Genomic DNA, 23,866 nt, shown 5'->3' with positions numbered 1-23,866 from the left:
CAGATGCCCTTTTATGACCATACAGCCTCTTCCCGGCTGTGCCCAAGCTTTGCACCTTGTATGGGGCGGTGAAGACAGGAAGGTCTAGCCACAGCTACTTCCCCCAAGTGCTCCGTTACCTCAACAGCAGCCTTTCCAAGGCTCTCCTTTGAAGCACTGATCATGTGCCGTAAAACCCAGACTGCAAATGTTAAACAGCGTTACCAAGATGACTTTAAATACTGGCACTGCTTAAGATGATCAGATCAGCCAGGAGTTGGAACCTGGAGAAAAAGGCATAACCAGGCAAATTCTGAAGTGACCAGAAAAGGAAAAACGACTCAGAAATATTGTGATTGCCCTCTGTGCTCATGGCAGAGCGGCAACCAAGGCGAGCGAGCTGGAAGCACGGCCGCTGCCTCATCAGGAAGTCAGTCAAAGCCACGGAGAAGAGGACGCGTCCTCCACGCCCCCTTCTCACCACTGGTCTTGCCTTCCTCTTTGCTGTCTCCTTTCTCATCTTTACTCCCTCCTAAATTTTTTCCTTTGATTTTTTTTTAAAGATTTTATTTATTTGACAGAGATCACAAGTAGGCAGAGAGGCAGGCAGAGAGAGATGGGGAAGCAGGCCCCCCGCTGAACAGAGAGCCCGATGCAGGGCTCGATCCCAGGAGCCCGGGATCATGACCTGAGCCGAAGGCAGAGGCTTTAACCCACTGAGCCACTCAGGCGCCCTTCCTTTGATATCTTTATTTTTCCAATTGCCTCGTCATTATTTAAGTGTAAATGTGCTTACTGCGAAGTTTAAAGAAAAATGGAAGTTTTATTAAAAAAAAAAAATTCTAGGGGCACCTGGGTGGCTCAGTTGGTTGAGTGACTACCTTCGATTCAGGTCATGATCCCAGAGTTTCGGGATCGAGTCCTGCATTGGGCTCCCTGCTTGGCGGGGAGTCTGCTTCTCTCACTGACCTCTCTCCTTTCATGGTCTCTCTCTCAAATAAATAAAATCTTCGAAAAATGTTCTATCAAAACAGGAAGCTGACTGCTTTAGTCACTAAGCTAATTGTTTACAGAAGGAAACATAAAATTTAAACTTATCTCCAACAAAACTAGACTACTTCTGAATCCAGCTTTTCATAAAATCTTTTTAGTCAAGCAGCTTACCTCAACTGTACTTTAATAGTATTATATATAAAAAATTAAATATACTTCAGCAGATGTAGAAAATACATTTGAAAGGAACTTCTGTCTTAATCTCTGTGTGAGAAGTTAAAAATAACTAGAGCTCCTTCACACTTCAAAACCAACAGGTTAGTTCTTTAAAAAAGGAAATCAACAGAATTATTGGGTAAGAGCCCAGCAAACTCACTATTCTATTTGTTCTCTCCTAAGCAGCAAGCACTGAGACCCTAAAATACAAGATGAACATTCTTATAGGTATAAACAGACTAACGTTTCTGAAATCATCCCAAACTTCTCTTCACATATAAATGGATTTCAATTAGTCAGATGAATGTGAAAGAGAAATAGTTATCTTTTCTTTAAAAGATCTTTTTTTTTATTTAACTAGAGGGTATTATGCTAAGTGAAATAAGTCAGAGAAAGACAATTATCACATGATCTCACTGGTATGTGGAATTTGAGAAACAAAACAGAAGATCATAGGGGAAGAGAGGAAAAAATGAAACAAGATGAAACGAGAGAGGGAGACAAATCAAAGGAGACTCAATCTCAGGAAACAAACTGAGGGTTGCTGGACTGGAGCAGCATGGGAGGGTGGGGGTGGCGGGGTGATGGACACTGGGGAGGGTATGTGCTATGGGGAGTGCTCTGAATTGTGTAAGACTGATGATTCACAGACCTGTACCCCTGAAACAAATAATACATGTTAATAAAAATTAATTTAAAAAATTGAGGCAATTCCCCATGACCAATTTGCAAATAAATTATGGTTTCAAATTAAAAAAAAAGATTTCACTTATTAGAGAGAGAGAAAGCATGAGTTGGAGAGAGGGGCAGATGGAGAAGTGGGCTCCCTGCTGAGCAGGGAGCCTGACATGGGGCTTGATCCCAGGACTCCGGATCATGACCTGAGCCAAATGCAGCCGCTTAACCAAATGAGCCACTCAGGCGCCCCAGAAAGCTATTTCTTAACTTTTAAGAAATAAAACTGTGAAATCCAAGCGAAGACAATGTAATCATAAAGAGGGAGATTTGCTAGTCATTGTTAATGTATAAACAAATACTGACTTAAAAAAATTAAAAATGGGGTGGCTGGATGATTCAGTCCATTGGGTGTCCGACTCTTGATTTCAGCTCAGGTCATGATCTCAGGGTTGTGAGACTGAGTCTTCTGTCAGGATCCCCACTGAGCCTGAAGCCTGCTTAAAATTCTCTCTCTCGGGGCGCCTGGGTGGCTCAGTGGGTTAAGCCTCTGCCTTCGGCTCGGGTCATGATGTCAGGGTCCTGGGATCGAGCCCCGCGTCGGGCTCTCTGCTCAGCGGGGAGCCTGCTTCCTCCTCTCTCTCTGCCTGCCTCTCTGCCTGCTTGTGATCTGTGTCAACTAAATAAATAAAATCTTAAAAAAAAAAAAAAATTCTCTCTCTCTCTCCCTCTCCTTCTGCCTCTATCCCACTCCCCTGCTCATGCTCTTTCTTTAAAACATTAATAAAGTAAATAAAATGATGGAGATTTTTATTAAAAAATAAATTAAAAATACTGTTTTGAAAAACAGGTCAAAAATAGAAAATCCTTAATGAAATGTAGTGAGGCCCATATTAACTGCTAGACTTACATCATTTATCTGGCTAGATACGCACAACTAAAATTTCTATTACTGCCTAAGAGTGAAAAATCTGATTTGTCACAAAGCCCAAGAGACTGGAATTTCCTTTAGATCAACCAAGAAAGTGTTACATGAACAGAAATCAGTAAAATTTGATAAAACAGTATATAAACCATTTTAAAATAACATTGGTAAACAGATTGCTGTTTATAGGCTCTCCTTGAATACACAATAGGTAATGATGCAATGAAGATGTTTTTACAATATTTATTAAGATAACAAATTTATAAATTGAAAGACTCAGAGGCACATAGTTTAAAAGGCCAATACCATGGGAATAATGAAGTCAACACAGAAAAGAAGATATGAACAGTTACAACCAATACAAGATTTTTTTAAAAGCCATATCCCCCCAATAAACACATCATATGAATCATCCTTCAAAATTACCATGATAAAAAGTTATTTCCTTCAAAGAAAAATAATTCTTTCCACCTACCGAGCCTAGAAAATCCTATTTACAATGAACTGTCCTGCATTTCATCAGTACTGTTTCATATGGCCTCCTCTATTCTGCCATTAGAAGTATTGAAAATTTCATAGCTATTGTATTTACAAATGAACATAATATTTAAATTTGCTCTTCATTGAGAACAACTGAATATATACTTAATCAAATCACGATACAAATGTTTTAGTGTTGAAAACACATTTTGTGGAGACAGGTGTATGGGAAGAAGTGTATTTAGAATTATATTGTTTCTGAAGGATTACTAGGCCAATAAGTCTGATAAAACTCAAGGTAGTCACAAAAACAGGTCTTTGTTGATGAAGAATTTAATTTATTTCTGTTTTAACTGGACACACTGGCTTCTTCAGTCAACCTTCACCACACTGTATATTTTGGTAACAAACCAAAAGCATGCAAAGAAGCCAATTGTTCCTATAAAAGAAAAAAACAAAAATCAACACTTTTCCAGAGGAAAATTCATAATTTACACAAAATCACAGACTTAAAATGACTGGTTCCTTACAAAAAGCCACAAAACTATAAACTATTACTTACCAGGCATAGATCCATAAGCTTTTTTGAAAAACATACAAGTAGTTCATATCAAATTTTTTACAGAATAGGACTTTTTATACTTTAAGATTACCTAAGCTTTCTATAATACATTCTTTTCCTTATTACATGCAAGAAACCTGAAATTAAAAGATGAATAGGATACCAATTTTCCTTTCCTATTTAAGAATATTTCATCACAGCCAACAGACACATGAAAAAGTGCTCCATATCACTCTGCATCAGGGAAATATAATCAAAACCACAATGAGATATCACCTCACACCAGTCAGAATGGCTAAAATTAACAAGGCAGGGAATTATAGATGCTGGTGAGGATGGGGAGAAAGGGGAACCCTCCTACACTGTTGGTGGGAATGCAAGCTGGTGCAACCACTCTGGAAAACAGCATGGAGGTTCCTCAAAATGTTGAAAATAGAACTACTCTATGACCCAGCAATTGCACTACTGGTTATTTACCCTAAAGATACAAACGTAGTGATCCGAAGGGGCACGTGTACCAGAATGTTTATAGCAGCAATGTCTACAATAGCCAAACTATGGAAAGAACCTAGATGTCCATCAACAGATGAAGGATAAAGAAGATGTGGTATATATACACAATGGAATACTATGCAGCCATCAAAAGAAATGAAATCTTGCCATTTGCGACGACATGGATGGAACTGGAGGGTATCATGCTTAGTGAAATAAGTCAATCGGAGAAAGACAACTATCATATGATCTCCCTGATATGAGGAAGTGGAGATGCAACATGGGGGGTTAAGAGGGTAGGAGAAGAATAAATGAAACAAGATGGGATTGGGAGGGAGACAAACCATAAGTGACTCTTAATCTCACAAAACAAACTGAGGGTTGCTGGGGGGAGGGGGGCTGGGAGAGGGGGGTGGGGCTATGGACATTGGGGAGGGTATGTGCTATGGTGAGTGCTGTGAAGTGTGTAAACCTGGCGATTCACAGAACTGTACCCCTGGGGATAAAAATACATAATATGTTTATTAAAAAAATAAATAAATAAAAAATTTAAATAAAAAAATGTTACCTATATGACAAACTAGAAAGAGAATATTTCATCACAAAATGGAAAATTGCTATTAAAATTAATTCAAGGTATAATATGAATAGTTTAAAGGGAATATCAGATTTACAGAATAATTAAATGGGAATATTTTCTAAGCATAGTTATTGGGAATTATCAGTTTCCAAAGAACTACAATAAAACTAAACTCAGAAAGTTTTTACAAAGTGTTAAAAGTGATAAATTAGGATAATAACAAAGATGCATCCCGCTGCATAGGAGAGGTGGCATGGCCTCAGAGGACAGAGCAGCTCTGCCAGCCCATTTCTTATTAAAACAGAGAGAATTTGGGGGTGCCTGGGTAGCTCAGTCAGTTAAGCGTCTCCCTTGGCTCAGGTCATGATCTCAGGGTCCTGGGATTGAGCCTGCATCAGCATTCCCTGCTCAGTGGGGAGCCTGCTTCTCCCTCCCCCCCCCCCACCCCGCTGCTTGTGCTCTCTCTCTCTCAAATAAATAAAATATAATAAAACAGATAATTTGATCTGCCCTAGATAGAGTAAATGAGATGATTCATGAAAAAAAAAAAATACATGTTCTGGTTTTCAAGTATCTTCCTCACTCAGTCTAGATTCCAAAAAATGTGAATTCTAGACAGATGGCAAAAATGACACTCAAGTAAATGTCTCATGGCTACACGGCTGGCCGGTCAGCAGGGTCAGAGTGCAAACTCACTTTCTCTGACTTCAAGTATAGTGCTATTTTAAACCTCACCATGCTTAGATTTGCTAAACATATATTCAGAGACTATGTTTTGCAAAAGAGTATTTACTTAATTGTGAACTGCCTACCGTATTTTCAAAAGCCGGAATTTTTTCCCAGAATTACCCCCTGAGAATAAGTCTAAGTGCTGAAGAACACAGAAGGGGATATACATATCCTTGTGTAAGCTTTACATTCAAAGTTGCAATGTGTTCACCGTTGTTTTAAATGTAATACAAAGAAAAAGTATAAGAATAGGAGATTTTCTAAGTCAAGAGACTATATATGGGACATCAGTAAGGGATGTTAAAAAATTATTGTACTCATTCATATATCTCATGTCCCTACAATGTGCCCGTCACTATGTTTTAGAGGACATAAAAATACACCTTTTGGATATTCAAAAGATCATTATTAAGGTTTGAGAAGAGGCTGGGGCTAATTTTAGAAAAGCAATGGTGAAAACATAAATGTATTTAAACAACCTTATGCTCAGCAAGAACTTCTTCCCTTAGGTTCGGTTCCTTCAGCTTTGGTGTTACTAACAGACACCTCACGGCGGGGCCGACCAAGCAACACTTAGCTGCACGGAGGGCTAAATACAGGAGTGCTGAGTAGCAGAAGCCTTCAAGGATTTTATAAAAGGAAAATATTTATAAATAAAATGCCTACCGACTTATTAACTAAAACTAATCATCTTAGTTCTTACCTGTAAAAAGAAAGAAGATCAAAACCATTATCATGGTATAGCCAAAGTACAGAATTGTACTTGCTGTTCCTGTGATCTGCAGTTTTGAGAAGAAGTAGTGCACTGCATATATTAAGAAATACACTGCAGTAAAGCCACTGGTAAGGAACGAACGCCACTGCCAGTGATAATCCTAGGTGGAGAAGAAAAAAAGAATAAGAATTAGTTTCCAATTAATAGACAATTATGTAGCTGAGCAGAGTTACAAAGCAAACACAGCTAAGGGAAACAGCCCCCAAATCTAATTTCTGCTAACATTTCCAATCTTTTTCCCCTACTGAATTTTACCCATTTCCCTCCTCACTAAAGATGCTAAGAACCATCCCCTACTTTTGGAGGTGCTACTGGCTAAAAACGTGCTGAAAAATCTTTTTTTTTTTTTTTTAAAGATTTTATTTATTGGACAGAGAGAGAGAGAGCAAGCAAGCACAACTAAGGGGAGGCAGGCAGTGGGAAAGGGAGAAGCAAGTTCCCCGCCAAACAGAGAGCCTGATGAGGGGTTCAATCCCAGCACTCTGGGATAATGACCCGAGCTGAAGACAGAGATTTTTTTTTTTTTAAGATTTTATTTATTTATTTGACAGAGAGAGACAAAGCGAGAGAGGGAACAAAAGCAGAGGAGTGGGAGAGGGAGATGCAGGCTTCCCTCTGAGCGGGATGCAGGGCTCGATCCCAGGACCCTGGGATCACGACCTGAGCCAAAGGCAGACGCTTAACCTACTGAGCCACTGAGGGGCCCCTGAGAAATCTTAAACGTACTTAAATGTACTTAAAAGTACTTAATTGTACTTAAAATGTACTCTTCCTAAAGAAAAGCAATGTATAAGAGCTTACTTACATAGCTCAAAATTAATATTACTTATCTTACAATCTGGTCAGCTCTGTATTAGGAAGATTATCCTATCAAGGCCTGGTTGAAATCTACCTTCAGTTACTACTAACAAAATTTAAACAAGGTGGATTTTTAAAACAGCTCTTCTTACTTTGATATAAAGTAGCTGTTACCTTAGCAGGAGATCTTTTTTTTTTAAGATTTTATTTATTTATTTGACAGAGATCACAAGCAGCCAGAGAGGCAGGCAGAGAGAGAGGAGGAAGCAGGCTCCCCACTGAGCAGAGAGCCTGACGCGGGGCTTGATCCCAGGACCCTGGGATCATGACCTGAGCCGAAGGCAGAGGTTTAACCCACTGAGCCACCCAGGCGCCCCTTAGCAGGAGATCTTAAAAACAAAAAAAAACCTTCACTCTTTCCTTACCCCTTGGAATATGTGAAAAATAAATATATGTAAAAAGTATACCAGCACAAATGAGAAAATCTTAAGGAATCCACACACAGAAACTACTATAGCAAATAAATTCAGCAAAGTTATAGGGTCCAAGACTGAAATGAAAATCAGCTGTGTTTTTATATACTAACAATGGGCACTATGAAAAGGAAACTTAGAAAATAATGTCATGGGGCGCCTGGGTGCCTCGGTTGGTTAGGCAGCTGCCTTCGGCTAGGATTGTGATCCCAGGGTCCTGGGATCAAGCCCCACATCAGGCTCCCTGCTCAGTGGGGAGCCTGCTTCTCCCTCTCCCTCTGCCTGCCTCTCTGCCTACTTGTGATCTCTTTTTCTCTCTGTCAAGTAAATAAATAAAATCTTTAAAAATAATAACAGTAACAATAATAATTTCATTTACAACAGCATCCAAAAAGATAAAACATCTAGGAAGAAATTCAACCGAGGATGTGAAAGACTTATATACTGAAAACTACAAAACATAGGTTAAAAAAATAAACAAAGACAACGGAAATCAATGGAAAGACATCCCGCGTTCATGGACTGGCAGAGTCAATACTGTTAAGACGGCAATACCCCCCTAAAAATCTCAGAGTCAATGCCATTCTTATCGGAATTCTAATGTCCTTTTTTTGCAAAAAAGGAAAAGCTGATCCCAAATTCATATGAAATTTCAAAGGGTCCTAAATAGTCATAATAATCTTCACAAAGGAACAGAGTTGGACGACTTACCCTTTCCAATTCCAGAATTTACTACAAAGCTATGGTAATCAAAACAGTGTGGTACTAGCATAAGGACAGCAATATATACCACTGGAATAGAATTGTGAATCCAGATACAAATCCACACATCTATGGGCAATTTGTTTTCCACAGGGTTACAAGACCATTCAATGAAGAAAGAATAGTCTCTTTAACAAATGGTACTGGAGGGACGCCTGGGTGGCTCAGTCGTTAAGCATCTGTCTTTGGGTCATGATCCTATGGTCCTGGGATTGAGCCCCGCATCAGGCTCCCTTGCTCAGTGGTAAGCCTGCTTCTCCCTCTCCCATTCCCCCTGCTTGTGTTCCTGCTCTTGCTCTCTCTCTCTCTGTCAAATAAATAAAATCTTCAAAAAAACAAAACAAAAAAACAAATGGTACTGGAAAAACTACATATAAACATGCAAAGGGATGAGGAATTCCTAATTACCATAATCAAAAAAATTAACTAAAAATGGATTGATGACCCAAATATATAAGCTAAAACTAGACACTCAGGAAAAAACAAAGAGGTAAATTTTCATTGCCTTGGATTTAGCAATTAGTTCTTAGATATGACAACAAAAGAAAAAAAAAGATAAATCAGACTTTATCAAAACTAAAAACTTTTGTGTTAAGGCCAGTATCCAGTAATAAGACAACCTATAGAATGAGAGAAATATTTGCAAAAATATTCTCTCATTTATGATAAAGATCTAGTATTTAGTATTCGGAATATATACAGAACTCATCTTGTTCAACAAAAAGATAAACTACCCAGTTTATAAATGGGCAAAAGATCTGAACAGACGTTTCTCTGAACAAGATACACAGATGGTCAACAAGCACAAAAAAAGATGCTCAACATCATTAGCCACTGGGAAATGAAAATCACAATCATAGTAAGATACCACTTCACACCTACTAGGATGGCTAGAGCTTTTTAAAAAAAAAGGGGGTGGGGGGAAACAGCAACTGTAGGACGGGATGCCCTACATTAGAACTCTTGTGCATTGCTGGTAGGATGCAAAACAGTAGAGCCACTGTGAAAACCAGTGTGGTGGTTCTGCAGAAAGTTAAACAAAGAATTATCGTATGACTCCGCGATTCCGCTCCTATGTACATACCCCAAAGAACTGAAAACTGGTACTCAAAACAAGTATTTGTAAATGAATGTTCACAGCAGCACTATTCACAATAGCCGAAAGGTGGAAACAAACATAATTTACATCAACAGGTGAATGGAGATAAGGAAATTGGGATATCTATACAATGGGGTATTATTCAGCTATAAAAAGGAACAAAGTACTGAATCTTGAAAAGATTCTCCTGAAGTGAAAGAAGCCAGACATGAAAGGCCACATATTGTAGGATTCCATTCATATGAAATGCTCAGAATAGATAAATCTGTAGACAGAAAGCAGATTGGTGACTGCCAGGTCTTACATGGGGAGGACGGTGGGAAATAACTGCTTAATAGGTATGAGGTTTTATTTAAGGGTGATGAAAATATTTCAGAACTAGAAAGAGGTGGTAGTTACACAACACTGTAAATGAATGTAGTAACTAGCACCCTGAATCGTTCACTTTTTAAAATGGTTAATTTTAAGTGAATTTAACCTTAACTTTAAAAGAAAAGCATCTCAAGTTTAACAAAGTTAGATTTAATCTGCTGTATAGAAAACAACGATAAAAGAATGATTTAATACAACCCAGACCTTTAAAAATTAATTCTACATAAGAATGCCATCACATTGCCACAGATATAATTCATTATAATGTAACTGCTGAATGTTTTAGTCAATTTTCCCACAAAGATGTTTACTAAATTTCCAGTCTAGAAATATCTATGCTTCATAAAGAGTATTTTTAATTTAGACATTTAAAAACTCAAAAATGAAAATTCAGCATAATGTGGTATTCTCAGAAAATTAACATTTGTAAACTGTAGCTCTAAATAAATATACTGAACTAAGATACTATCTTAATCCATTCCTAAAGAGGGCTACATCTGATTCAGGAATACAGGTTAATTTCTACCTTAAACACATATTTAAAGAAATTATTTCAATTAATAGTTCAAAGTCGCTTTATGCCAAAATTATAAATACTGTCTACAAATTAATGTAAAGTGGACATTGCTGACACATACCTCTGCACACAGGTGGAAATAGCAAAGCAGTATAGTTGCTTCTGAACATGTAATCACCAAAATGATAAACACCAGAAACAGGAAGCCAAACATGTAATACATCTGGTGTGACCTGTAACAAACACGTCAAGATTAAACTATAAACATTTTCTCTTTGATACAATAAATGACACAATCTCATGTTCCCTGAACTGGGAAATGTTTGCCTTTTGTCCCAACTAGTCAAAGACAACAGATTCCCATAGGTGTAGACAGTGATGGAGTAGGGGTGGGGCAGGGAGAGGAAAGGAAACGGCAATGTCATTAGATTCTGCCTTCTCACTCAAGTAGAACCTGAAACTCTTACTCAAATATGCTTAGTCTAATTGTCTACCAGTGAGTCAGAGAAATTCAATAAAAAATTACTGGACAGGCAGAGCCAAAGTAAAAAAGGGTTCCACTTGGTACATACTGTTTCTTACTGTGTGTGACAAAAACAGCTGAATTGTGAAAATGCTGTAACAATGGGGAAGGAAAGGTGTTCTAATTGCTAAAAAGCTCAAATTCAGTTCTGACTTTATGCTACTGCAAACCCTGGCACCTGCTGTAACACGGCAATGCGATCAAATGATGATGCGATACCGCAGTGCACATCCCTAATAAAAGACTGGCTCCAAATGCGCACTACGAGTTTCTCCATGTAAATAAGAAATCATAGAATGAAGGAATCTGGGGTGAGTAAGACCTCTGAAGGTCATCTACCTCAACCCTTCTCCCAAGGCTTGCTCGATTCCCCTTCATCATGGGCTCAGAGTAGCCTCCCTCTGAAGCAGTACCGATTACTACCAAAGAACACAGGTTTGGAGAGACAGGTCAATTTTCCGTTACATGGTAGCTGTGTGACACCAACAGATCACTTAACATCCAAAGTTTCACCTCTCTCTCTCTAAAATGGGGATAACACCTACCTCATAGGGATTAGAGAATTCATAGGCACTCAATTAATAATAGGTGTTAACACTATTATTCCTTTTCTCACATGGAAAAGGTAACCTCTTGGCTCTTAAGATTTTTGATTACTAGAGAACAGTTCACATTTGTAAGACACAAAGAGTCATCCAGAGAAACAAAAGAAGAAAGCTAATACTACATGTAACGGTAACGGGAATGAGACTTCCCCTGCTCACCAGATACTGTTCAGGATAAAGAAGAGCTGTATGAAGATGCAGCCGAAGGGCAGAATCCCTCCCATGATGATGCCCGGCAGCGGCTTGGTGTAGAAGGACTGCTCCGGAATCTGACGTGGGATCTGATTGGTTCGAACTGGGTGTTCAATGGCCTTCAGTAAAATGAAGAAAGCATTCACAGTTATGTGTCTGCTTTAAAAATTCTTCTCTATGTCAGTATTTGCCTGCTTTTTTTCTCAGCTTCCAATCTGACACTATCGCCAATACAAGTCTACTTAGATAATCAAACTGAAATGTGTGTTGAGAAGCAGTGACCCAAACACCGTCAGTACGATATTCAGTCTGTCCACGGAAGCAAGCCACCACTGTTCCAGCAGCTATCCACGAATGGCTTTAGATGAAACGAATACATAGAAGGAGATAATAGAGTAAAAATAATAGTTAAAACAAAGGTAGAGTTAGGTTTTCCTTTTTAATTACATACTTGGAAGGAATCAGCTGGTTCTGAAATTACTGTCCAGGTGTACCTATTCGGCAATGTCATCTTTATCAAAATAGCTGAATTCTACTAAGACTTCAGAACACAAAGGCAAAAATGAATGGCTACGTGAAGCTTTATGACCACAAGCTATTGAAAATACTCCCTTTCGTAACACTTGACATGGTAGTATAAAAATAAGTGAAACAAACCTAAAGTACCTAAAACATAGCTGGGGGGAAAAACGAGTACATAGATAGAAATTAATTTTCTTGCAAAAACTGCAAAAACACACTTCCATAGTTTTTGTGACGATACAGGAAAAACTTAAAACTTGGTATTCTCACTGAGATCACACTTCTGTGGACCAAATTATCTTCTAGATATACATGTGTACATGTAGGGAATCAGCATGTCCTCCTTTAGTGTTTGTATTTTTAACAGGCATATTTTCAGAATTTCAAGTACTTATTTATCCATGTAATCAAAAAAATTTTAAATCATGCTAGTTACTATTTATGCTATAGAGATTTAAAGTAATAAATAAAATGCCAAAGAATTGAAAAATCTTAGAGAAGGCTGGCACGGTAGGTGCAGTGGAGACAATGAAACCCTGACAGTTTCTTCCAGGCTGTTCTGGGCCCCCTTCACGAAGTGCGTGAGAGTAATACATTATGATCCTTTTAACCTTGTGGACCAGATGTTTTCAGAGAAGAGTAAGGAGAGTGAAGTGAGAAGGACAGTGACAAATAAATTCTAATTTTCCTGTTAGCCTGAGGGCAGAAGAGGGCAGTAGAGGTGGAGAAAGACTGGGGGGAATGGTAGGATGGAGCTCTGATGAGAATCTTCCTTAAAATCAAGTACTAGAAGGAAAACCATATAAAATTTATTGCAAAGCTACATGTTTAAAAGATGGCTACCAGTCTCTTTCCAGTCACTTTCCCACAGCTTTCCTCCTAACCCATATTCTTGGTTTACTTCATTTTAAGTAATACAGAAACACCTAATGCTAAAGAAAAAATGCCATACTTTTTAGGTTAGAAAAAAAAAGTAATACAATTATTTTTAATGTTAAAAAGTCAAAGTTTTCATCAGTTTTAATTAACATTTCATTTCCTATTGATCTACAGTTTTCATTTACTTACAAAAATTTGAAATCTAAGTTTACATCTGTGACTTCTCCACCATAGCCCCAAAATACTATTTTAAGAATGACTGCAATCAGGGGAGGGGGGTAGGGAGAGAGGGTGGTTGGGTTATGGATGTTGGGGAAGGTATGTGCAATGGTGAGTGCTATGAAGTGGTGAACCTGGTGATTCACAGACCTGTACCCCTGGGGCTAATAATACATTATATGTTAATTAAAAAAATAATAATTAAAAAAAAAAGCATGACTTCAATCAAACTAAGAGGTCATCTATTTTCTATAAAATCCATACCACACAGGATAAGTACATATCTTTTAGACGCCTTTTTTTAAAGACACTTTTCTGTCTTTTAAGGTGGGATATGCTAATTTCCGTAGCTGAAATTTGTTTGAATAAATTAACACCTATAAACTTACATTCTTCTTAAAACCGAAGTATGCACCGATAAACGTTAGAGGCACAGATATGCAGAACCAAAGAGCCAAAATGGCAACCAGTGTTCCAAAAGGAATAGCCGCTGAAGATCCTTCTCCCCAGAGAATCAGATTCATTATAAAGAAGTCAGCAAACACAATCCTGAAAGACACAATAGGCTTTTGGGTAAAACCTGAGTCAAAAGCAAATGATACAGTCCCAATCATATGTAATTAATATTATAATTTCTGTGTTATACACAAAGAAAATGAAATTGCTCAGTAATGGGATATATGAATTTAAAACTTCACTAGAAATTGCCAAATTGCTTTCCAGATTTTTCTGCCTGACTTAAACTCCCACTGGCAGTTTAAGAAAGTTACCTCTTTACATATTTCATCATGCTTTGGATTGTCAATTTATTGTTTTCATTTGCATTTCCTGTTGACAACTGCCACTCGTGCTAATTGGCTTTATAGATATTATTTCTGTGACTTGCCAGTTACATCTACTGCTCATTTTTCATTTGGGTTGTACATCTTTTCCAAAGTTATAGATGTGAGTTATTATATAGTCAAGCTACTAGTAATTCCTTGTTACATACCTTGTTCTCCTAGTTTATAGCTTTTCTATGAACCCAAACGGATGAACATGTGTACTCAATTTCCCTTCAGTCTTTCTTCTGTGAGTACCTTTTAAAAAACATGTCTGTAACATATCGTAATTGTTACTACACTCCCCACAGAGTTTTTAATGTGATTAGTCATCAACTTTCCCCTTTATCTTTGTGTACTTTAACACAGTCCTTCCTAACCTAGGATCATGATGATACCCTCTATATTTTCTTCTAATCATAATTTAGATTGTACCTGATCTTGTGTGTGATTGGTAAGAGAGTTTCTCTCTCCATAGAGACAATTTTATCAGCATCATCTAATACTTCCTCTGGTTTGTGATGCCACATCCAGCATGCTTCCATGAATATCTGGTCTATTTCTATGTTTTCTGTGCTTGCAGCCACAGCACATTGCCAAACCCCTCCTACACTTGGTCTTCTCATCAAGTAACATAGTGAATTTGTATCTCATACTAGTTAATTAGTTTTATAAGCCTGTCACCTGGATGGTCATGTTTTGACAAGTTATTTCAGATACTGTGAAGGTTTTTTTTTTTTTAATATTTTATTTATTTATTTGACAGACAGATATCACAAGTAGGCAGAGAGGCAGGCAGAGAGAGAGGAGGAAGCAGGCTCCCCGCTGAGCAGAGAGCCCAATGTGGGGCTCGATCCCAGGACCCTGGGATCACGACCCGAGCCGAAGGCAACGGCTTTAACCCACTGAGCCACCCAGGCGCCCCACTGTGAAGGTTTTCTGTGACAAATACTCCTGTGAGTAGAGTCCTCTTCCCAAACAACTACAACTACCAATAAAACATTTAATTTGCTACTGGTAGTGTTCAGGATCTTGGAATATCAGCTGACATCTAGCCATACTGCCAAACCTAGCCATACTGTCAACCAGAGAATTTATTAATTCTCTGTTTTTCGGCTGAAATTTGTTAATGTTCTCTGTATATAAATTACATCACAAATAAACTGAGATTTTTATTAATATAAGGAAGCATTTCTCTTTTCAAATATGAAAACAGTGTTTACTAATTTCAAATGCCATTTTGTTGTATCTACTGTGATAATTATATGCAGGTGTTTACATAAAATTACATAAAAAGTGGTACTTTTTAAAATTAAATATTTACTTTAGAGAGAGAGCGCGAGGGAGAGGGAGAGCAGGAGCAGCAGGGGAGTGGCAGAGGGAGAAGCAGACTCCCCACTGAGCAGGGAGAATGATGTAGGACTTGATCCCAGGATGCTGAGATCATGACCTGAGCTGACTGAGCCACCCAGGCACCCCATTAAATGGTACGTCTTTTCCTAGGCGAACACCAATTCTCCCTGCCCCCTTGGGTTCTTAGTGTACTCATGTGTGCTTTTCCTCTCTCCCTCTCTCACTACCTCACTATCCTTCTGATGAACACCTACTTCTAAGGGTGGGATGAAGAAGATAAATCCAGGAAGGGCTGATGAGAGATATAAATGAACTGGCTTAGGATAACTTCTATAAAGCCAAAAATGATGGGTGTTTCAAGGAGAAAGTATCCCAATATTAGATAATGCAGAGACACAGAGTGAAGAGAGAAAATGATTTCTAGATTTAAAAATAGGAATGTTGTTGGTAACCCTTGAGAAAAGTTTTCATTAAGGTAATGGGAAAGACAGACAGATGACATGGCTTTATGAGAAAAAAGGCTACAGAATATTTTTTCAAGGCAGTTTGGTAGGAACATAAAAGAAATAAGATAGTAGAGGGAAAGATGCTTATGAGAAAAAGCTCTTTTTAGGATTTGGGAGGCCTTAGTATATTTGTAGGAGAGGAGATGAAACACACAAACAGAAAACAGGGAAGGGGAGAAATAGAAGATGCCAGAGATTAAGAGGAATGTCTGAAAGGCAAGATTCTGAAGGAAATCACAGCTGACTTGTGCTGGAAAGAGACACTTCTTTAGTTGACAAAGGATACAGTTTGAGAAAAGCATCTAAAAATCTGAATACAACATGAATGGCTGAGAAGCGCCATTCTTCACTGGAGGTAATTACCGAGAGAATCTTTATCCCAAACATGTAAAGCAATGCAACTGTTGTCACTCTTTCATTTCTGGCCTGCAAACGGAAGTCCAGGTTTCTAAATTTAACCTTTGGCTTTCTTTGTTGCTGCTGATTGCTCAGAGGCTGGTTCCTGCCCACCAGAAATCGAGAGTTGGGAAGATAGTAGGTTCTATTTCTAGGACCAGACATCAATCAGATACTCGATATCAAAAGCTATCCTCCAAAGGGTCACAGTTATTGCTTGTTTTTTTATGTAATTGTTGGTTTTTTTAAATGCTTCCTACATATTACTCTACTTAATGGAATACATTCTAAATAAAGTGGTAATACCTTCCAACATTTTTTTATCCTTGAATTATAGTTGACATGCTATATTAATTTCAGGTGTACAACAGTGATTTGACAATGTCTATCCATTGCTCAGTGCTCACCACGATAAATAAAAAAGTCACCAGCTGTTATCATATAATGTTAGCACAACATTATTATGTTCCTTATGCTGGACTTTTCACCTCTGTTGCTTATTTATTTTACAAGTGGATGTTTGTACCTCTTAATCCTCTTCACCTATTTTGCCCATCCTCCTTCCCTCTCCGTTCCAGCAATCACCAATTTGTCCTCTGTATTTATGAGTCTACTTCTGTTTTGCTTATTTTCAGGTTCCACATATAAGTGAAATCTATGGTATCTGACTTTCTCTGTCTGACTTATTTCACTTAGCATACTACCCTCTAGGCCCATCCATGTTGTCACAAATGTCGAGATCCCGTTCTTTTTTTTTTTTTTAATAGCTGAGTAATAGTCCACTGTGTGTACATGTGTGTATATATATTCATATACACACCACATCTTCTTTACCCCATTCATCTATCGATGGACACTTAGGTGGCTTAAAGGTGGCAATACTTTTGATAGAAATTTGAAAATTTTCACTTGCCTAAATTATGTTTAGGTGAAAACCTCTTTTTGTGATCAAGTCAAAAGCTTTCAATGCAGCCTTACACAACGTGCCAGACCAACTTACATGGGCTACGAAACAGACTCTTAAGAAAAGGAATGTAAGAGGGGCGCCTGGGTGGCTCATTGGGTTAGGCCTCTGCCTTCAGCTCAGGTCATGACCTCAGGGTTCTGGGATCCAGTCCCGCACTGGGCTCTCTGCTCAGCAGGGAACCCGCTTCCTCCTCTCTCTTTGCCTACCTCTCTGCCTACTTGTGATCTCTCTCTCTGTGTCAAATAAATAAATAAATAAAATCTTTTAAAGAAAGAAAGAAAGAAAGGAAGAAAAAGAAAGAAAGAAAGAAAGAAAAAAGGAATGTAACAATTTCTCATATCCAAAGATACTTTTTCTAGGGATGCCTGGGTGGCTCAGTCAGTTAAGTGTCTGCCTTCAGCTCAGATCATGATCTTAGGGTCCTGGGACCAAGTCCCACATCAGCCTCCTTGCTCAGTAGGGAGCCCACTTTTCCCCCTGCTTGTGCGCTCTCTCTCTGACCAATAAATAAAATCTTTAAAGAGAGAAAGAGAGATACTTTTTCCAGATATGGCAATATACTAGTCAATGTGCAAGTGTTTATCAAATATTCACTTTTTATCCCTTTTTAAAAAATTAAATTCATTTTCTAGGGTATGTGGTTTAGAGACAGAAGATTTAAGGCTTAAGAGATCAAAAATTTGGGAACTAAATTTTATGACTATGTTAAGAAAGTTAGCATTGAAAAGTTAATATTACTTACCCAGGACAAAGAAATGATGTCAATAAAACATTTGTTTTCCACTTCTCACCTCCAAAGGCTGTAGAAGAAAACACACAGACTTATCTTCAAAGCAAGCCAAATGGCCATATATGTCTAGCATTAAACAAATTTTCAGACAGCACTGGGCACCCACTCCTAGAAAATCCCCCTAGCAGATGACACACTAGCCCCTCCTCAGGTGATCTGATCAGAGATGCACGTCATAGCACTGCTCTGGCTAAGCCCTGCTCTCAACATGTCTGCTTCAGCATCATAAATCTAACATTCAAAGGAAGGTCATCAAGACCAGTTCTCTTTTAATTTTTTTTTTTTTTTTTTAAATTTCAAAATAAGACAAACCTTTAAGCTCTAGGCCAGTTTCAATCCATGGGACTAGGTAGAGAAAGGACATACTGGGGATTCTCATTTACCTTGCAGCCAGTTTCAGAATTGGTTATAAAACCAGGAACCCTCTCTTAAACAAACAAACAAACAAAAGAAATGCATTAAAACTAGGAACCCTCAGTCCTAAAGCGCAGCGCATTTACACTTCTACAGCAGGTCTACATCTTTAGGAATCCTCTTGCACTGCAGCTTCTGGTAGGGAGTATAGGCAGGCGTGTGAGATCAGTGTGTCAGATCAGGTGACTAAGAAGAGTGGAAGGGTTTTGGCCACTTCACAGAATTTGCTTATGCACTTTTGAATCTTTGTTCCTAATTTCTTTTCCCCATTTAAAAATTTTTTTAAAAGTATATAGAGTAAAAAAAATGAAAGTACTCCTCTGCTTCCAGTTTAAAAGTTCAAGATGAAAAAAAAAAAAATAAAAGTTGGAGATGAAACTGGCTGAGATATGACAACAGCTTTCATTTTTTGAAAAAAGTTTTAATAGTTTATAAGCAAGTTTAAGTACCACTTGCCCTACAACGAAATGACAAATTATATGTATATGATTTGAATTCACAGCATTACCGACAAACTATTGTGAAAGTATTAATTCTGGGTTTAACACAATTCCAATAAAAAGTCAAATAATATTTACTGAAACATAAGAAATGATTCTATAAAATGAAGTATTTTGTGACTGGGGCCACATGACAGCACCTCTTGGAATGTTCTGCCTGATTCATGTGCAGCTAGGAGATCTGAAAGACGGAGAGGAGTTAAAGAGGGCTGCGTCTGGGCTGAGCAGGAGAAAGAGCTAGAACTTCCAGCACAGGGAAGAGCATGGGGTGAGGTCCTCAGTCAGATGTGAAGGTACACAGTCTGACGGAGGAACTGAAAAAAAGCCAGCAGAGTTGAGAGAGAGAGTGCTGCATGGGAGGCAGGGGTCCAACTGTATCTCATATGCGTTAAAACACACATGACACCTCCAATTCTCTGTCCTTTAGTAAGAGATGAAAAGAAAGAAAGAAAAAAAAAAAAACCACTGACAAATCCACCAAGAGTAAAACACAGACACACATACGTATAGGACTTCATGTTTTCAGGAGAGCATTAGACCTGGCAAAGTCTAACTAATACTTCTGTTTGGGACTGGGTCTAGCCAACATCACTTTAAGGATGTTTATGTAACCCAACCGTGTTGTATCTCAAACCTTATTCACGTCAACCTTAGCTCTGTCTCATCTTCCATCTTTTATTTCCTTTTTTTTTTTTTTGTGAGTACTTTCTACCCCCCCCAATTTATTATTGAAGTATAATTAACACAGTGTTTCATTAGTTTCAGGTGTACAACATACTGATTCCACAAATCTACACATTACTCAGTGTTCACCATTATATAGTCACCGTCCCCATACAACAGTATTACCAGCTACATTTCCTATGCTGTACTTTTCACCTCCATGACTTATTTTACAACTCAAAGTCTATACATCTTAATTCATCTATTTTGCCCAAATCCCACCCACCTCCTCCCTAGCAATCACCAGTTTGTTCTCTGTATTTAAGAGTCTACTTTTCTCCCCTGCTTTTTAGATTCCACATATAATCATATAAAATCATATAAAATATTTGTCATTTACTCTGCAAAGGGATAATACTATTTATTTTGGTGTAGTTCCAATCGTTTATTTTTGCTTTTGTGTGCCTTGCCTGAGGAAACATATACATAAATATGCCACTAAGGCTGATGTAAAAGAAGATTACACACGTTTTCTCTCTCCTAGGGGTTTATAGTTTCAGATCTCACATTTAGGCCTTTAATCCATTTTAAATTTATATTTGCATATGATTTAAGAAAGTGGTCCTGTTTTCCCAGCACCATTTTAAAGACACTATCTTTTCCCCATTGAATATGCTTGCCTCCTTTGTCATAGATTAACTAACCATATAAATGTGAGTTTCTGGGCTTTCTATTCTGTTCCACTGATCTAGGTCTACTTTTGTGACAGTATCACATTGTTTTAATTACTACAGTTTTGTAGTGTTATCTGAAATCCTGGATTGTGATACTTCCAGTTTTGCTCGTTCTCCAGATTGCTTTGGCTATTCAGGTTCTTTTTTTACTCCATATACTTTAGGTTTCTTTGTTCTAGTTCTGTGAAAAATACTATTAGTATTTTGATAAGGACTGCACTGAATCAGTAGACTGCTTTGGGTCGTATGGACATTTTAATGATATTAATTCTTCTAATCCATGAGAATGGTATATATCTTTCCATTTGTTTGTGTCTTCAATTTCTTTCATCAATGTCTTACAGTTTTCAGAGCATGAGTTTTTTACCTCCTCCCTGTCACTTTAAATTAAAAATTACCTATGAGATCATCTCAACAGACTTCAGGTTTCCATGGCAAATGCTGGCATTCACTGACCCTGGCAAAATTGCTTTCCAAGTCATCTAGTCATATCCCATCCTTACCCTGTGGTCCTGATGCTTTTTTCCATTGAACTTTATTTTCCTTTTAGAAAGCAAGAATACAAGAGGTTGCAACTAATTATAAAAGCAAATTAAATTATGTCAGGGTTCTTTAGCATGACCTCTCTTAAGAAAGGTATTACTATATACATTACTTATTTTAGCTAATAAACCAGTGATACTCCTAAGTATATTATCTTCCTTTATTAGTCTATATACATTTCTATGTATGTAGCAAATCTAAGTTGTTCAAACCTCTTATGTCAAAACTTAAAAGTAAACGAACAGAAGGGATGATGGATAAGCAGCACCTAAATTTGCTTACCTCATTGTATAAACATTTTTTAACAAATAAAATCTAGGGACGGTCATCCGTATCACAAGCTTCTTTTACATAAAGATATGTACCTATAATACGTATTATTTTAAGAAAATCACCTACTGGACACCTAGGCTCAGGTGCAGTGATGGCGCAGATAAGATTCCTGACCTGACAGTCAGGGTGGCTTACTTACACTTATAAAATCTGGCAGCGACATATCCTGCAGGAGTGCCCAGCAGCACCCATAGGACCACAGCACAAGTCATCAGTGCTCCTCTGTTGGCAGGTGACAAAAATCCCAGGCAAGCAAAAACTAAAAAATAAGTGATCTTAAGTTATAAATTTTATTACTGTTTCCTTTCTGAAGTGATAGAAGACCCCTTTCATTTTTTAAACAAGAAACCAATACAATTTCATGAATACACTGTCTTACCATATGGCCACACTAAATTGTAGCAATATTTTAAGGTACTTCATTAACAGGGTAATAAAACAAACTCTACTTTGGATATTTCTTGTTAAGGTCCATAAGACTCCAACTTTCCTATCATCAGGGAAGGCTGACTGGATACTCATGAGTGCTTTCAGCTCTTCCAATTCAAGTATAGCTTGTTTTTTTTTTTTTTTTCAAGATTTATTTTTTTAAAGAGAGAGAGAAGGGGTGGGGGAGAGAGCATGAGTTAGGGAGGGCCAGAAGGAGATGAGGGGAGAGAAGTTGGGGGTGGGGGAGAGTCTCAAGTAGACCCCGTGCTGAGCAGAGATGATCTGGGGCTCGATCCCATGACCCTGAGATCATGACCTGAGTTGAAACCAAGAGTTGGATGCCTAACCCAACTGAGCTACCCAAGTGCCCTGTCAAATACAGCTTTTAAAAACTGATATGAATAAAGATAGTCTCACCAGGAAATAGTCCCGATTTGTTCCCTTTAAAATAATACTGGGAGTGTCAGTGCCTGGGTAGCTCAGTCGGTTAAGTGTCTGCCTTTGGCTCAGGTCATGATCCTGGAGTCCCAGGATCAAGCCCCGAATATGGGTCCCTACTCAGCAGGGAGTCTGCTTCTCCCTCTCCCTCTGCTTGAGCTCACTCTCTCTCTCAAATAAATAAAATCTAAAATAATAATAATAATACTGGGTCCTCTGGGGTGAAAAATACCTTATAACATTCAGACACAAAAGACAGAATCTAATCAATGAATAAAACAAGAGAACAAAGATTTCATAGTACCATTAGCTTTCTGAACACAAGTTAATAAAGGACTTGGTCAATGATCTGGGGAAATTCTGGTTTCTACCTTTCTTTAGTTGGTTGGTTTTATTTGTTCTTCCTTATATAACCCACCTGACTAATAAGAATAAAAAGCTATCTTATTATTTGTAGTGATTCCTGGCTTTAAGCCAGGATTCAGAAGTTATGACTTTGCTCAGAAAGAAATCTAAGTGGTGTTCTAATCCCAGGACCAAGGAAGTTCCCAGGGTTTCCGAGGTGTATGCAATCAAACACATACCCACCCACACCTGATCGGCACCAAGTGAGGGGCGAGAGAGAACCTCAGAAGTAGGAAACCAACCAGGGTAACTTTAGAAGACCTATCAGAATTTCAACCAAAGTGTATCCCTTTATTCTCCCCAGAACTGAGAACTGGACTGTACTGAAGGAGAAAGTTCATACTTGAGCATTTAGAGAAAATGATCCCTAGGCTCTCTGAAACCTTCCTTCCTCATGAATTCCCTTTCTAGCAGACCCCAACAAGAACCAGATGATGACAGAAGGCAACTCCCAACAAAATCTTCAAGCAGAATTCCATCCTGAAGCATCCACTCTGCTCCAGCTCTACCCGGGTCTCTGGGGATCTAATGCCTTCATGCCATCCTCCTGCTGTGTCCAAACCTCTGTCATGATGCCTTCTCCAGCCTATCCGGTTCCGTATAATATACTTAAGAATTCTAGGCCTACTCATCACAGCTGCATCTTCCTACCTAAGCAGATAAAGATACATGTTCCAGTTAATTGTCAGATTAGTCTTCAAAGTAAGCCTAGAGGTGCAACTCAGTGGTTCTCAAACTTACTCAGGTGCCCAACATTTGGAAGTGAGAATCCTCTTTATAAAGTTTATATAGTTCCATCATAAAAATGTGGAAAATTTTACTAATGTAAAATGACTTTAGTATTACATATTTAATATGCAATCAAGCATAAGAACAAATGTTCATTAAAAAATTATTAAAAGGTCAGGGATTTCTGAATTCTTCCAGCAATAATTCATTCATTACTGTTCATCAGAAGGCACCAGTAAGGAAGCATAAGGAAAATCAAAGCAAAATTCAGAAAACCATATTCATAAACCTTTTTTTCTCTTACAATTAGGAAAACTGCAGAAATACTGTATTCCCATACAGCAGCCTCAGTACCACCCCTGTGGCTGATCAATAACTCTAAGGGGGGAGGAGGGGCTATTAAAAAAAAGTTGTCTTAATTGACAAAAATTTAAGTAACAGCATTTCTAAAGATTTCAGGGGGCATAAAGAGGAGAGA

At 38.1% G+C, this 23,866-nt stretch overlaps 1 protein-coding gene across 1 annotated transcript in view; it reads right to left on the bottom strand.

The window, feature by feature from the left end:
• Nucleotides 1-3,017: 3,017 nt before the first annotated feature.
• The window catches only part of LOC111147053 (transmembrane 9 superfamily member 2), a 59,215-nt gene continuing 38,366 nt past the window's right edge, over nucleotides 3,018-23,866 (bottom strand). Inside the window, exons 11-17 of the mRNA XM_022502920.1 lie at nucleotides 21,527-21,646; nucleotides 18,153-18,210; nucleotides 13,757-13,916; nucleotides 11,715-11,866; nucleotides 10,549-10,660; nucleotides 6,335-6,506; nucleotides 3,018-3,707 (exon numbers count right to left, since the gene is read on the bottom strand). Coding sequence (XP_022358628.1) covers nucleotides 3,640-3,707; nucleotides 6,335-6,506; nucleotides 10,549-10,660; nucleotides 11,715-11,866; nucleotides 13,757-13,916; nucleotides 18,153-18,210; nucleotides 21,527-21,646 — 842 coding nt within the window. The 3' untranslated portion in view covers nucleotides 3,018-3,639. The remainder of the gene's footprint in view (nucleotides 3,708-6,334; nucleotides 6,507-10,548; nucleotides 10,661-11,714; nucleotides 11,867-13,756; nucleotides 13,917-18,152; nucleotides 18,211-21,526; nucleotides 21,647-23,866) is intronic.

The sequence above is a fragment of the Enhydra lutris genome, unplaced genomic scaffold, assembly GCF_002288905.1.
Source record: "Enhydra lutris kenyoni isolate GAN:26980312 unplaced genomic scaffold, ASM228890v2 scaffoldscaffold15, whole genome shotgun sequence".
In the NCBI taxonomy this organism is placed as follows: Eukaryota; Metazoa; Chordata; class Mammalia; order Carnivora; family Mustelidae; genus Enhydra; species Enhydra lutris.
Note: the sequence above shows the minus strand (reverse complement) of the source record. Positions and strands in the feature narration are given on the sequence as shown.